General features: G+C 46.2%; 1 protein-coding gene across 10 annotated transcripts in view; it reads left to right on the top strand.

Annotated features, from left to right (window-relative positions):
- The window catches only part of MAPK10 (mitogen-activated protein kinase 10), a 240,606-nt gene that overhangs the window by 123,895 nt on the left and 103,479 nt on the right, over positions 1-13,232 (top strand). For 6 of the 10 annotated variants that reach the window (XM_028743644.2, XM_028743641.2, XM_028743639.2 and 3 more), the window contains one exon: positions 1,557-1,628. In XM_028743644.2, coding sequence (XP_028599477.1) covers positions 1,563-1,628 — 66 coding nt within the window. In that variant the 5' untranslated portion in view covers positions 1,557-1,562. Of the gene's footprint in view, positions 1-1,556; positions 1,656-13,232 lie in introns of all 10 variants that reach the window. The other 4 variants (XM_028743646.2, XM_028743645.2, XM_028743647.2 and 1 more) reach the window with 2 other exon arrangements.

The raw sequence follows: 13,232 nt of genomic DNA, 5'->3' as shown, positions 1-13,232 counted from the left end.
TAACCCCCTCCCCCCAATATAAAAAATTAAAAACATAGACTAAAACATCAGAGATAGGAACATTACACCAACATTCATGGTGCAAAAACCTCCTGAAACAGTGGTTTTAACCTGTCATCTGAAACTTATCAGGGATGGTACGGTATCTGCTTCTGAAGGGAGGAAGGTTTTTCCACAGAGTGTGACTCCTTGCTGAAATGAGTTGTGTTTCCAGTCCTTGGGGGAACCACTAATTCTCCCTCAGATGATCTCCGTGGTTGTTTTGGGTCACGTGGGTTTTTCTTTCCTTTTACAAATTAAATCACAAGGCACTACAATACCTGCTTGGCTGCCATTTTGAATGTGGGTGTTTTTTTGTGTGGTAGACTTTGGGGAGTACAGTGGTACCTTGGGTTACAGATGCTTCAGGTTACATACACTTCAGGTTACAGACTCCACTAACCCAGAAATAGTACCTCGGGTTAAGAACTTTGCTTCAGGATGAGAACAGAAATTGAGCAGCGGTGGTGTGGCAGCAGCAGGAGGCCCCGTTAGCTAAAGTGGTGCTTCAGGTTAACAACAGTTTCAGGTTAAGAATGGACCTCCAGAACGAATTAAGTTCTTAACCCGAGGTACCACTGTATCTTCTTCTTTGGAGGCAATCTGCTTAAACTTGTAGATGCACACTTTTCACTAAGAACATAAGAAGAGCCCTGCTGGAGGAGACCAAAGGCCTATACAGTGGTACCTCAGGTTACAGACGCTTCAGGTTACATACGCTTCAGGGTACAGATGCTTCAGGTTACATACGCTTCAGGTTACATATGCTTCAGGTTACAGACTCCGCTAACCCAGGAATAGTACCTCGGGTTAAGAACTTTGCTTCAGGATGAGAACAGAAATTGCATGCCGGCGGCAGCGGGAGGCCCCATTAGCTAAAGTGGTGCTTCAGGTTAAGAACAGTTTCAGGTTAAGAACGGACCTCCGGAACGAATTAAGTACTTAACCTGAGGTACCACTGTATAGTCAAGCATTCTGTTCTCACAGTGGCCAGCCAGATAAAAACCTAAGGACATTAGATGAGCCAGCTCAGTCTGGCCAGTGCCCCCATCAAGTTGCAAGGGTTGCCCAGCTCTCTCTCATAAACTCTCTCTCTCTGTGTGTGTGTGTGTGTGAGAGAGAGAGAGAGAGAGAGAGAGAGCGCTCCATGTCCGTGCTGTTGTGGAAACAGATCACCTACTTTTTTTGGGGAAAATTAGAATCCTAGAATTGTAGAGTTGGAAGGAACCCCAAGGCTCATCTAGTCCAACCCCTGGCCAGGCAGGAATCTTTTACCCTACGTGGGGCTCGAACCCACGACTTCGAGATTAAAAGTCTCATGTAGCACCAACTAAGCTATCCTAGAATATAGTACCCAAATGAATATCATTCATTTTCTGAGGCTGCGCTTCTCTTACTACCAAGCCTGCCCAAGCAGCTCCAACAGATGCAATTTATGTATAAATGTTTAAATATCTACATAATTCCACATGTGAAATAGATGCCCAGCACTCATACTGCTGTTCTTTGAATTGCAGGTATTTATGAGCCGCCATTTCTTATACTACTGCAGTGAACCTACCCTGGATGTGAAGATTGCCTTTTGTCAGGTGTGTGTTCCTTACAGGTAAAACAAGGTACAGTATATACTTGTACTTTCATACTTTGCTGTCAGTATTATGGTAGATTCAGCAGGAGTAATAACTCACAGCAAAACTGGATGAAGGGAGTCTCCAGCATAAAACTGAGAGAAATATGAGGATGTTTTACATATATAGGCTATACACAAGATCTGCCTGCTGGAAGCCTTAGGATGTATTGCAGCAGTTCCCAAACTTTCCCCCCTGTGGGCCACTTGAAAATTGCTGAAGGTCTTTTGTGGACCACTTAGTGATTTTTCTTCCCGTTCCAGTAGTTGTAGTGCACTGTGCTAGATGTTGTGTAATCTCTATTTATATCTTCAATTGCTTCTTTTATTTATTATATATTGCATTTTATCTTACTGCAATTTGAATCCAAGTAGATTAAGCCCTCAGGGACGTGGATGGCGCTGTGGGTTAAAGCCTCAGTGCCTAGGACTTGCTGATCGAAAGGTCGGCGGTTCGAATCCCCGCGGCAGGGTGCGCTCCCGTTGCTCGGTCCCAGTGCCTGCCAACCTAGCAGTTCGAAAGCACCCCCGGGTGCAAGTAGATAAATAGGGACCGCTTACTGGCGGAAAGGTAAACGGCGTTTCCGTGTGCTGCGCTGGCTCGCCAGATGCAGCTTGTCACGCTGGCCACGTGACCCGGAAGTGTCTGCGGACAGCGCTTGCTCCCGGCCTATAGAGTGAGATGAGCGCACAACCCTAGAGTCTGTCAAGACTGGCCCATACGGGCAGGGGTACCTTTACCTTTACCTTTTAGATTAAGCCCTCAGTGTTGCCGTGAGAGGGATGCAATGCCACAGGAACATTTCTATATCTTTGGTGGCAGTGTGACAAGGTGTATTGCTTTTGGTCAGCAGTCTTCGAAGAAACGGGATTAATCTGTAATATAAAGATAAACCCAACTCCTTTGTTAGCCTTGCTAGGAACAAACAGATGAATCAAGTCAAGCTTTATCTCATTGGGAGATGCTGGCTTAGAAATTGCTAAATGTTGGTGCTCTGCAAGAAGACTGTCAGTACGCTCATGGTGTGCTCAGGTGTGGCCTGTTGCTCTGGCCGAGAAATTGACCTGTCAAGTCACGGTGGCCAAAGGCAACACAAGTCCTTTATCCTTCTAGAACACCTGCCATCCATTCATCTCACATAAGAGAAGCAATGATCAGTTGCGACAACCTCCCCAGACCCATGGAAACAGCTAGCAGCGGTTCTCAACCTGTGGGTCCCCAGATGTTGTTGGACTACAACTCCCATCATCCCTAGCTAGCAAGCCCAGAGCTTAGGGATGATGGGAGTTGTAGTCCAACAACAACTGGGGACCCACAGGTTAAGAACCGCTGAGCTAGAGAGACCTATTGTATTAGAGTTTTTAATATGCATTACAAACGGGTTCTAAGTAGCGGTTCTCACTTTTTCAAAGGAATGACAGGCTAGCTGACATTGTTGATGTTTGTTGCCTTTTAAATTAAATCTCATGCTCCCACAGAACAAGACAGCCGATTATTTTCTTTTTAATGTATTTTATTGCTCTGTCACATTTCATAGGCATAAAGAATCAGCTGTTCTGTCCTGTTTGAGCATGAGATTGGCAGGGAAGGCTGGCAGTGCCCAGTCCAGAGTCCAAGGATTTTAGTCAACTAACCTTCGCTCAGAGTAGACCCATTAAAATTAATGGCCATGACTAACTTAGGTCCTGTTAGTCGAATACAACCCCAAATCGAGTAGAAAGCATATAGGACCATGGACAGCTCCAAGAGGCCTCTTGCTTAAACTGCTTCAAGTGATGTTGTCTCTGCAGGGAGCTGTAATCAAAGTGGCTTATCTCATAGTAAAATGAAGCAACGTGTAGGCTGAGCAGGCCAAGAGTATGGTGGGCTCTGCCTCACTGGAGGAGCTGGACAACTGGTTAAAGGGCTTCCATTAATTTTTTTAGTCTTTGGCTTCTGCAGGGTTGGGGAGGTAGAAGGGACTCATCTTCTGATGTCCTGAGCCCTGAGGACGTAGCTTGAACCTTGTCCTCATCTGAGTCTTCCACCACCCCTGATTGTGAGTCATGCCATCAGCCAGCGTGTAGACTCTCTCATAGTATTGTGTAAACAACCTGCATTTCTTTGCTGTAAAGAGGGTTTCTGTTATCTCCAGCCTCTTTCCTCCCAAATACATTTTAATTGACTTAAAATGCCTAGAGAGTTTACATGTTAATACCACAAGTTCATGGCAGCCTGGTGCAGAGACTTTTCATGCCACTAGCTGGTACAAATAGTAGTCTATTATGCTCATCAGCACTGAGTGTTACAACATCAAAAAAGTGTTTGCTGGCTATCTCTTTGAGGGGTGGGAATATAATTTGAAGTAGCTCTGACACAGCTAGTCTTCTGGAACTAAATTGCCCTTGAATATAGAAGCCCTAATAATTTAAAGTTGGGAGACTGAAATGAATCTCAATAAGCTAAGCAGTTACGGAACAAGTATTAAGTTGATCAGGTCTTAGATGTGCTTGTTAGTCAAGGGGCTGCCTGTTAGCATTCATATGTGTCTAGCCTAGCGACAACCTATCAGTGTAGAGAATTTCCATTATCAAAGTGAAATTGGGTTGTGCTGTTTGTTTTGATACCCAATGAACAGCATAGGACCTTTCAGTCTCATCATTGATTTCTGTCGTTTGATGTGCAGCCAGTAAACTTGGCTTTCAAAGAAATCACCTTGAAAGTAGGGTTGCATCTCAAGATGTGACCCCAATTTAATACCTTACCAGGTACAGGTAACAGAAAGGTGGGAAAAAAATATCAAAATGCAAATAGTAATTGCTCTGAAGCAGTTATTTCATATTAGGCAAGAGAAGATGTAGGCATGTTTAAAAATCTGTATTAAGCGTTGTGAGTTAAAGTTACTAAATTTTTCTGCGAGCTTCTCATTCTTGCAATTTAGGGATGATTGTAAATCACGCAGTCACAATACTCCCTGGTTCAGTGGATAAAATGTGTGAGATGCAGATTAAAAACCCTTCTCAGCTCTGAAGATTACTTGGTACCCTTGGACAAGTTAATATGGCACAGATTAATTTCCTTCCTTCCTGTGAAGCTCACAAGAAGATAACTTGGATGTGCATATTATGGGTCACCATTTTAAGCGCCTTCCCATGTTAACATTATTCTGCAACTTGAAATCTAGCCCAGTAGGAAAAAGGCTAAAGTGACTTCCCTTAGGTGCTAACTTTGCACCTGCAGGAAGAACATGGAATTCAGATAGCCATGTAATGTGCATCTCAGGAGTGGCACTGAAGGATGCTGAATTTAAGGATGACTGCACCAGCCCATGTCCATCCCATCCCCGTTCCACATGAGACGGAGCTGAATGAGGCATGTCCACTTTGTTTCCACGTGTTTCTGTTTGTTTAGCAAACAGATATTCACACGCTGTCAATATTTTTTTTAAGACTTGGAAGTTACCTTTAAATGTCTCCAAATTGAAATTCCAAGGCGAGTTTGGAGAACCTTGCCTGGGAAGGCCACCGTAGGGTTTTTTAGGGAAGCAAAACGATTTCCAGTAAGAGCGGTGGCATTTCAGAGAGGCTTTTCACCTCTGTACATATGATGATCACAATGGTAACCGGATAATTTTCTCCTGACCATGTACTTCCTCTGTATGCAGACATGCAAACAAATGGCTTCATTCCCCTGAGTGTTTCTTTAACCACTAACTAACTAGAGAAAGACCTGTTAGGTCTGGCCCTTCTGTCCAGGCTCCATTAAGACGGAAGAGTCTTGCGTAATGTTGCACATTATTCAAGCAAAGTGCATTAACTTATCAGTACTCTTCCGTGTTAGAACCAGGTCTTTCATTTTGCATCCTCTGCCTCCAGTCTATCAACATCAGCTTAATGGCTATTGAAATTGACTGAGGTGAATTGCATACATTAATTGTCCAGAGGGCTGCGGTAATATGGGTCGGTTTCATTCTCTAAGTTCATATAATTGATTTTAACATCCGTTGATTAAAAATAACCAGCTGTCTGGTATGCAGTCAAATATAAATTTCAGAGCATTTGCTGGAAGAATTCTTAGGATAGGTATTTGTTTTGAAGAGCTGGCTTGGTTGCAAAAACCATATGGCTCATGCTCTGCATTGCTGTTTTAAGGATGGAGACGATGGAGATGTGCAGTGAAAATGCTAAGCAAACAAGCAACTCCATTATCCAATACCTTGATTGCCTGAATCTTGTTATTATATAAAGGGAGACCATTGTTCCTTCTGTAAATGTTTTTATTTTTTTAAAAAAAGCATATTCAATTATTCTTCCATGTTTCCGTGATGTGGTTGTAAATCAACACTATGCCAATGCACATCTTCCCCAAATTTTTTTCTACCACTCTGTCATTAGAGCCCCTCTCTCTGGCCATTCATCCTGTTGCAAAAATGTCACTAATTTGTGTGGAACTGCTTCACAAACTGACCCACTTGCAGGTGGATAGGCCCTGAAAAATGTCTCTAGGCAATTACCGTATTGGCTTGAATATAAGCCTCACTTTCCCCCCAAATTCCGACTGTGAAAAGTTAAAGTGCATCTTATATTCACGACTTTACTGTATACAGCCAGGAGCATGGCAAAGCAGTGCCTGTCCCGGGCGTTAAAGGTGCGGCTTATATTCGGATGCTGCTTATATTCGGGCCAATACGGTATCAGCTGGAGCATCGCGTATAAAATCCACAGAGAAATGTGTAGAGTAGTGCAATTTTGGAAACAAGGTTTCCGCAAAAGCAAAACTTCAAGCAAACTTCCAGGCCTTGATTAAAATCCAGTAGCACCACCAGGGGCCAGATAAAATTGCTTTGGCCCAAAGAATATCATCTGGCTGTTCCTCTCCTACTGCATTAAACAGTGACATTGTCCCAGATTCAGAAATATTGTCCTGCGTACTTTGCCATCTGGCTGCTTCATCAATCATCTTCTTAGGCACCTATTACTACTTTCTCCCATAAGGCTACTCTGATATCGGCAGCACACTGGGCACTGTAAAAACAACAACATAAAAAATGATAGTTTAGTGTGCTGAAAAATAATTTGCTACTCAGAGAAAAAAACAATTACTCATCTGGCGAATGGGACACTTTATGGAAGTTTTCCAGGCAGAATAATTGCAACAAAGGAGAAACAACAAAACCAAACTCTTTCCCCCTCCCTTCTTTTTCTTCCTTTCTTTTTTAAGTTAAGAAGATAGGCTCCAAGAGGATCTGCCTTCTTTCCAGAAACTTAATAAGATTGTGGCCTTAGCTGGAAAATGCCATGCTTGGGCAATTCTAGATTCTCCGAGGAGCTGTCTGAGGAAGTCACGGTGATTTTCACTCTGTTTCCGAAGCCATTTTGTACACATGGAACCTCCACATCCTTCATGCGTGTGCAGGCTTCCTCATGCCTTCTGTTTTGGTTCTTTTTGTGATTAGGTTGCTGTCGAACCTGCCTTAACTAACATTCCTCTAGTGTTCTCCAAGATCAAACAGTTCACAAGATCATCTACCCTGCCCCACAGTGAAGCTGCCACACCTTTTGTCCATTTTGTTCTGTAAAGGTAAAGTGACCCCTGACCGTAAGGGGATGACTCTGGGGTTGCGGCGCTCATCTCACTTTACTGGCTGAGGGAGCCGACGTACATGTGGCCAGCATGACTAAGCCGCTTCTGGTGAACCAGAGCAGCACACGGAAACACCGTTTACCTTCCCGCCAGAGCAGTACCTATTTATCTACTTGCACTTTGACGTGCTTTCAAACTGCTAGGTAAGCAGGAGCAGGGACCGAGCAATGGGAGCTCACCCCGTTGCGGGGATTTGAACCACCGACCTTCTGATCGGCAAGTCCAAGAGGCTCGGTGGTTTAGACCACAGCACCACCCGTGTTTTGTTCTGTATCTAGTCCTATATTCCCTGCTCTGACAGTTTGCTTTGCCTGTGAAAGTCAGGGATTAGGACCAGGACTTTGGGAGACCAGGATTCAAATCACTTGCTCAGCCACAAAGCTCACTGGATGACCTTGGGCCAGTCACTGCCTCTCAGCCTAACCTGCCTCACAGAGTTGTGGGGATTAAAGGAGTAAGGGAAGAACCATGTCTGCCACCCTGAGGTCCTTGAAGAAAAAGGTGGAATGAATGAATGAATTAATTTGTGTCATGGCCAGTGCCCCATTTTATTTTTTTAAGGAAATGGGAACAGCCCTGCTTCAGGATCTCCAGTCATTCCCACAGTCTGCTACGTGATCTTTTTAGCTGGAGTTGCGATGGGACAGATCTTGTTCTTTTTGCATGCAAAGACAGCATCTACCGCAACGCTGTGACCTTCTCCCCAAGTTTGCTTTTAATGCATTCATTTTCTGATAAACCTGCAGAAAGCAAACCCCATAAACATTCCATTAATATTTTCTTTAGCTTTTGCCCTATGATACGTTTAATTTAAAAAAAAAAAATCCAGGGGGGGAGGTGTCAAAATTCCCAGTACACATGTGTCATTTGCTGTAAGTGAAGAGCACCAGAATTTCCATCAAGCACTCTAGAATGTTTATAGGTCTCCATGCTCCATTATGCCTTCTCCACACTTCCTGCACCAGCTCTGAAAGATTTCATATAATCATAAAGGAGATGATTGAATTCCCAAAGCTACATGATGGGCTGTAAAACGTGCCTTTCACTCCGATAAAGACCATTCTTTCCGACTTTAACCCCACTGAATTCAGTCAGCCGTAGTTTCTCCCGCTCGTGGACTGTTGTAAATGTTGACAAACTTTTCCTATTCTCCTCTTGCTGTAAGGATGGAGAATTTAATACTCAAAGAAGTGTAAACTAAGAAAAAAATAAAATTCAAAAATAAGGAAGGTTTGGCCTTTAATAGATATTTGGATAACATGTCCTTTGACTTGGAAACTATTGCCCCAGGTTATTTTTTATTTTTGTATTCTGCCCTTCCTCCCTAAGACTGGCAAACTGATATACAAATTAAAACCAAAACCAAAGCAAAACCATTCTACAACAGATTAAAACATTCTGAAAACAATTACAGTTAAAAAAAACATTCTTCCATTCAGTGATCTTGAGCTTCTCAGGAACAGCGTTCTTCAGCCACCAAATACCTGGGCAAATAGGGAAGTTTTCAGATTCTTCCTGAAAGTTGTTAATGATGGAGAGAGGTGCACTCTTTTGGATGGAGGGGGGGCATTCCACAGCTGAGGAACCAGCACTGAAATGGCCTTGTCTTGGGTCAGTGCAAGTTGGGCAGCTGCCCAGTGGTGGCACCACTAATAAGGCCTTGCCTGCTGATTACAAGGTCTGAGGTAGTTGGTAAGGTAAAGGACTCCTGGACTGTTAAGTCCAGTCAAAGTTGACTATGGGGTTGTGGCGCTCATCTTGCTTTCAGGCTGTGGAAGCTGGCGTATGTCTGCAGACAGCTTTCCAGGTCATGTGGCCAGCATGACTAAACCACTTCTGGCACAACAGGACACCATGATGGAAACCAGGGCACGCGGAAACACTGTTTACCTTCAAGCCGCAGTGGTGCCTATTTATCTGCAGTCATACCTCGGGTTACAGACGCTTCAGGTTGCGTTTTTTTGGGTTACAGACGTGCCAAAACCCGGAAGTACCGGAACAGGTTACTTCTGGGTTTCGGCGGTCACACATGTGCAGAAGCGCTAAATTTTGGGCATGCGCAGAAGTGCCGAATCACAACCCATGCATGTGCAGACGCGGCACTGTGGGTTGTGAACACTGAGGGTTGCGAACGTGCCTTCTGCACGGATCACGTTCGCAACCCGAGCATCCACTGTACTTGCACTGGCATGCTTTCGAACTGCTATGTTGGCAGGAGTTGGGACAGAGCAACAGAAGCTTACCCCGTCGCGGGGATTCAAACTGCCAACCTACCGATCGGCAAGCCCAAGAGGCTCCGTGGTTTAGACCACAGCGCCACCCGTGTCCCTAGGTAGTTGGTACTGCTATTTTAGGTGCTTGGGTCCCAAGCCATTTGGGCCTTTATATGCTAGTACTTGTTGGCATCCATCTGTCTCAAGAGACAGTGGAGTACGTCTCCAGGGGTGAAGTCGAACCACTGCATTAGCAGTACTACTACTACTACTACTACTACTAATAATAATAATAATAATAATAATTTATTATTTATACCCCGCCCATCTGGCTGAGTTTCCCCAGCCACTCTGGGCGGCTCCCAATCAGTGTTAAAAACAGTACAGCGTTACATATTAAAAACTTCCCTGAACAGGGCTGCCTTAAGATGTCTTCTGAATATCAGGTAATTATTTATCTCTTTGACATCTAATGGGAGGGCGTTCCACAGGGCGGGCGCCACTACCGAGAAGGCCCTCTGTCTGGTTCCCTGTAGCCTCACTTCTCGCAATGAGGGAACCGCCAGAAGGCCCTCGGCGCTGGATCTCAGTGTCCGGGCTGAATGATGGGGGTGGAGACGCTCCTTCAGGTATACAGGACCGAGGCCGTTTAGGGCTTTAAAGGTCAGCACCAACACTTTGAATCGTGCTCGGAAACGTACTGGGAGCCAATGCAGGTCTCTCAGAACCGGTGTTAAATGGTCCCGGCGGCCACTCCCAGTCACCAGTCTAGCTGCCGCGTTCTGGATTAATTGCAGTTTCCGGGTCACCTTCAAAGGTAGCCCCACGTAGAGCGCGTTGCAGTAGTCCAAGCGTGAGATAACTAGAGCATGCACCACTCTGGCGAGACAGTTCGCGGGCAGGTAGGGTCTTAGCCTGCGTACCAGGTGGAGCTGGTAGACAGCTGCCCTGGACACAGAGTTAACCTGCGCCTCCATGGACAGCTGTGAGTCCAAAATGACTCCCAGGCTACGCACCTGGTCCTTTAGGGGCACAGTTACCCCATTCAAGACCAGGGAATCCCCCACACCAACCCGCTCCCTGTTCCCCAAAAACAGTACTTCTGTCTTGTCAGGATTCAACCTCAGTCTGTTAGCCGCCATCCATCCTCCAACCGCCTCCAGGCACTCACACAGGACCTTCACCGCCTTCACTGGTTCTGATTTAAAGGAGAGGTAGAGCTGGGTGTCATCTGCGTACTGATGAACACCCAGTCCAAACCCCCTGATGATCTCCCCCAGCGGCTTCATATAGATATTAAAAAGCATGGGGGAGAGGACAGAACCCTGAGGCACCCCACAAGTGAGAGCCCAGGGGTCTGAACACTCATCCCCCACCACCACTTTCTGGACACGGCCCAGAAGGAGCGGAACCACTGTATGACAGTGCCCCCAGCTCCCAGCCCCTCTAGACGGTCCAGAAGGATGTTATGATCGATGGTGTCAAAGGCCGCTGAGAGATCCAGCAGAACTAGGAAACAGCTCTCACCTTTGTCCCTAGCCCGCCGGAGATCATCAACCAGCGCGACCAAGGCAGTTTCAGTCCCATGGTGAGACCTGAATCCCGATTGGAAGGGATCCAAATGGTCTGTTTCCTCCAGGCGTGCTTGGAGTTGTTCAGCAACCACCCGCTCAATCACCTTGCCCAAGAATGGCAGATTTGAGACTGGGCGATAGTTGGCCAAATTGGCCGGGTCTAAAGATGTTTTTTTTAAGAAGCGGTTTAATAACCGCCTCTTTCAGCGGGTCTGGGAAGGCTCCCTCACAGAGGGAAGCATTCACCACCCCGCGGAGCCCATCGCCCAGCCCTTCCCGGCTCGCTTTTATCAGCCAGGATGGGCAAGGATCAAGGAGACAGGTGGTCGGTTTCACTTTTCCAAGCAGCCTGTCCACATCCTCGGAGGTAACAGACTGGAATTGATCCCATGTAACAGGACCAGACAGAACTCTAGCACTCTCCCGCCCTGGCCCTGCTCCCACGGTGGAGTCTGCCTCCTTCTGAATCTGAGCGATTTTATCTGCAAAAAACTTTGCAAAAGCATTGCAGGAGATCTTGGGGTCCCTACCAGGCCCCGGTGGTACAGGTGGTTCCGATAGATTGCGAACCACCTGAAAAAGTCTCCTGCTGCTGTTTTCTGCAGATGCAATGGAGGCGGCGAAGAAGGCCCTCTTCGCCGTCGCCATTGCCACTTGGTAGGCTCAACGTTGAGCTCTAACCCGTGTCCGGTCTGATTCAGAATGAGTTTTCTGCCACCGGCGCTCTAGCCGTCTCAACGATTGTTTCATCACCCTCAGCTCCGGGGAAAACCACGGGGCTGTCCGGGCTCCATGCAATCGGAGAGGGCGCTTCGGAGCCAGGCAGTCAATAGCCCTGGTTAACTCTGCATTCCAGCGTGCCACCAGGGAATCAGCTGAAAGGCCATCAGCTTGGGATAAAGCATCCCCTACCACTCTCTGGAAGCCAATTGGATCCATTAAGTGGCAGGGGCGGACCATCCGAATCGGTCCCACCTCCCTGCAAAGGGGAAGGGTTGCGGAGAAGTCCAGTTGCACCAGGAAGTGATCTGACCATGGCACTTCTTTTGTTTCGCTTTTAGTTAGTGTCAGATCACCAACATCCATAGAGGTGAAAACCAAGTCTAAGGCATGTCCATGGCTATGAGTTGGGCCAAACTTATTCAGGGACAGCCCCATGGAGGCCATGCTTTCCACGAAGTCCCGAGCGGCCCCTTGTAAGGTCGTGTCGGCATGAATGTTAAAATCCCCCAGGACAACCAAGCTAGGTGTCTCCAGGAGCATATCCGCCACGACCTGAAGCAGCTCGGGCAGGGAATCCTTGGTGCAGCGGGGAGGTCGGTACACCAGTAGGAATCCTGTACTGCCCCTATTGCCCAACTTCCAGAACATGCACTCAGAGAACTGGGTCTTCCCAATAGGACGCCTGGTGCAGACTAATGACTTCCTAAAAATCACTGCAACCCCCCCTCCCCGCCCACATGACCTGGGTTGCTGTGTGTAAGAGAAACCTGGTGGGCAAGCAGCGGCAAGGACAGGCCCATGTGCTTCATCCAACCAGGTCTCTGTCACACATGCCAGGTCAAATCCTCCATCCACAATCAGGTCGTGGATGGCAGTGGTTTTATTCATCATTGACCTGGCATTGCACAGCAACACTTTCAGGTCATGTGGGTTTCCCTTGCTGATTCCAGTATCATTCCAGTCAGGACCAGACCTGGAGGCAGGGATAGTCCTCAGACAACGACTAAACCTGCCTCCTTGGTAATGACATGGTCTGGTCTTAGCGTAACTCCTCCTCCTACCCATGATCACTGAGATCGGTTGTCCCAGTGCATCCCCCCCTGTGGAACATGCCCCAGCCATTTTGTTTGCTGGGACCCACTCCCAGGCAGCCCTGACCCCACCCCTTAAAAAGCAAAATACAAATTATATAATAATTTAACAGAATAATAATAATAATAATAATAATAATAATAATAATAATAATAATAAAACAAAACAGAACAGAACAAAACAAAACAAGAAACAATAACGCTGACTAAATGCTTATCCCTCCCCAAGCAAAAATAAAATAATAAAATAATATAATATTATAAAAAACAACAACCACCATTTAAGGTGCTGCAAATTAAAATCAATTAAAACATTTAAAACCATTTTGTCCATTGCTGCCG

The sequence above is a fragment of the Podarcis muralis genome, chromosome 9, assembly GCF_964188315.1.
Source record: "Podarcis muralis chromosome 9, rPodMur119.hap1.1, whole genome shotgun sequence".
Lineage (NCBI taxonomy): Eukaryota > Metazoa > Chordata > Lepidosauria > Squamata > Lacertidae > Podarcis > Podarcis muralis.
The sequence above is the reverse complement of the archived record's forward strand: the minus strand, read 5'-3'. Positions and strand labels throughout refer to the sequence as shown.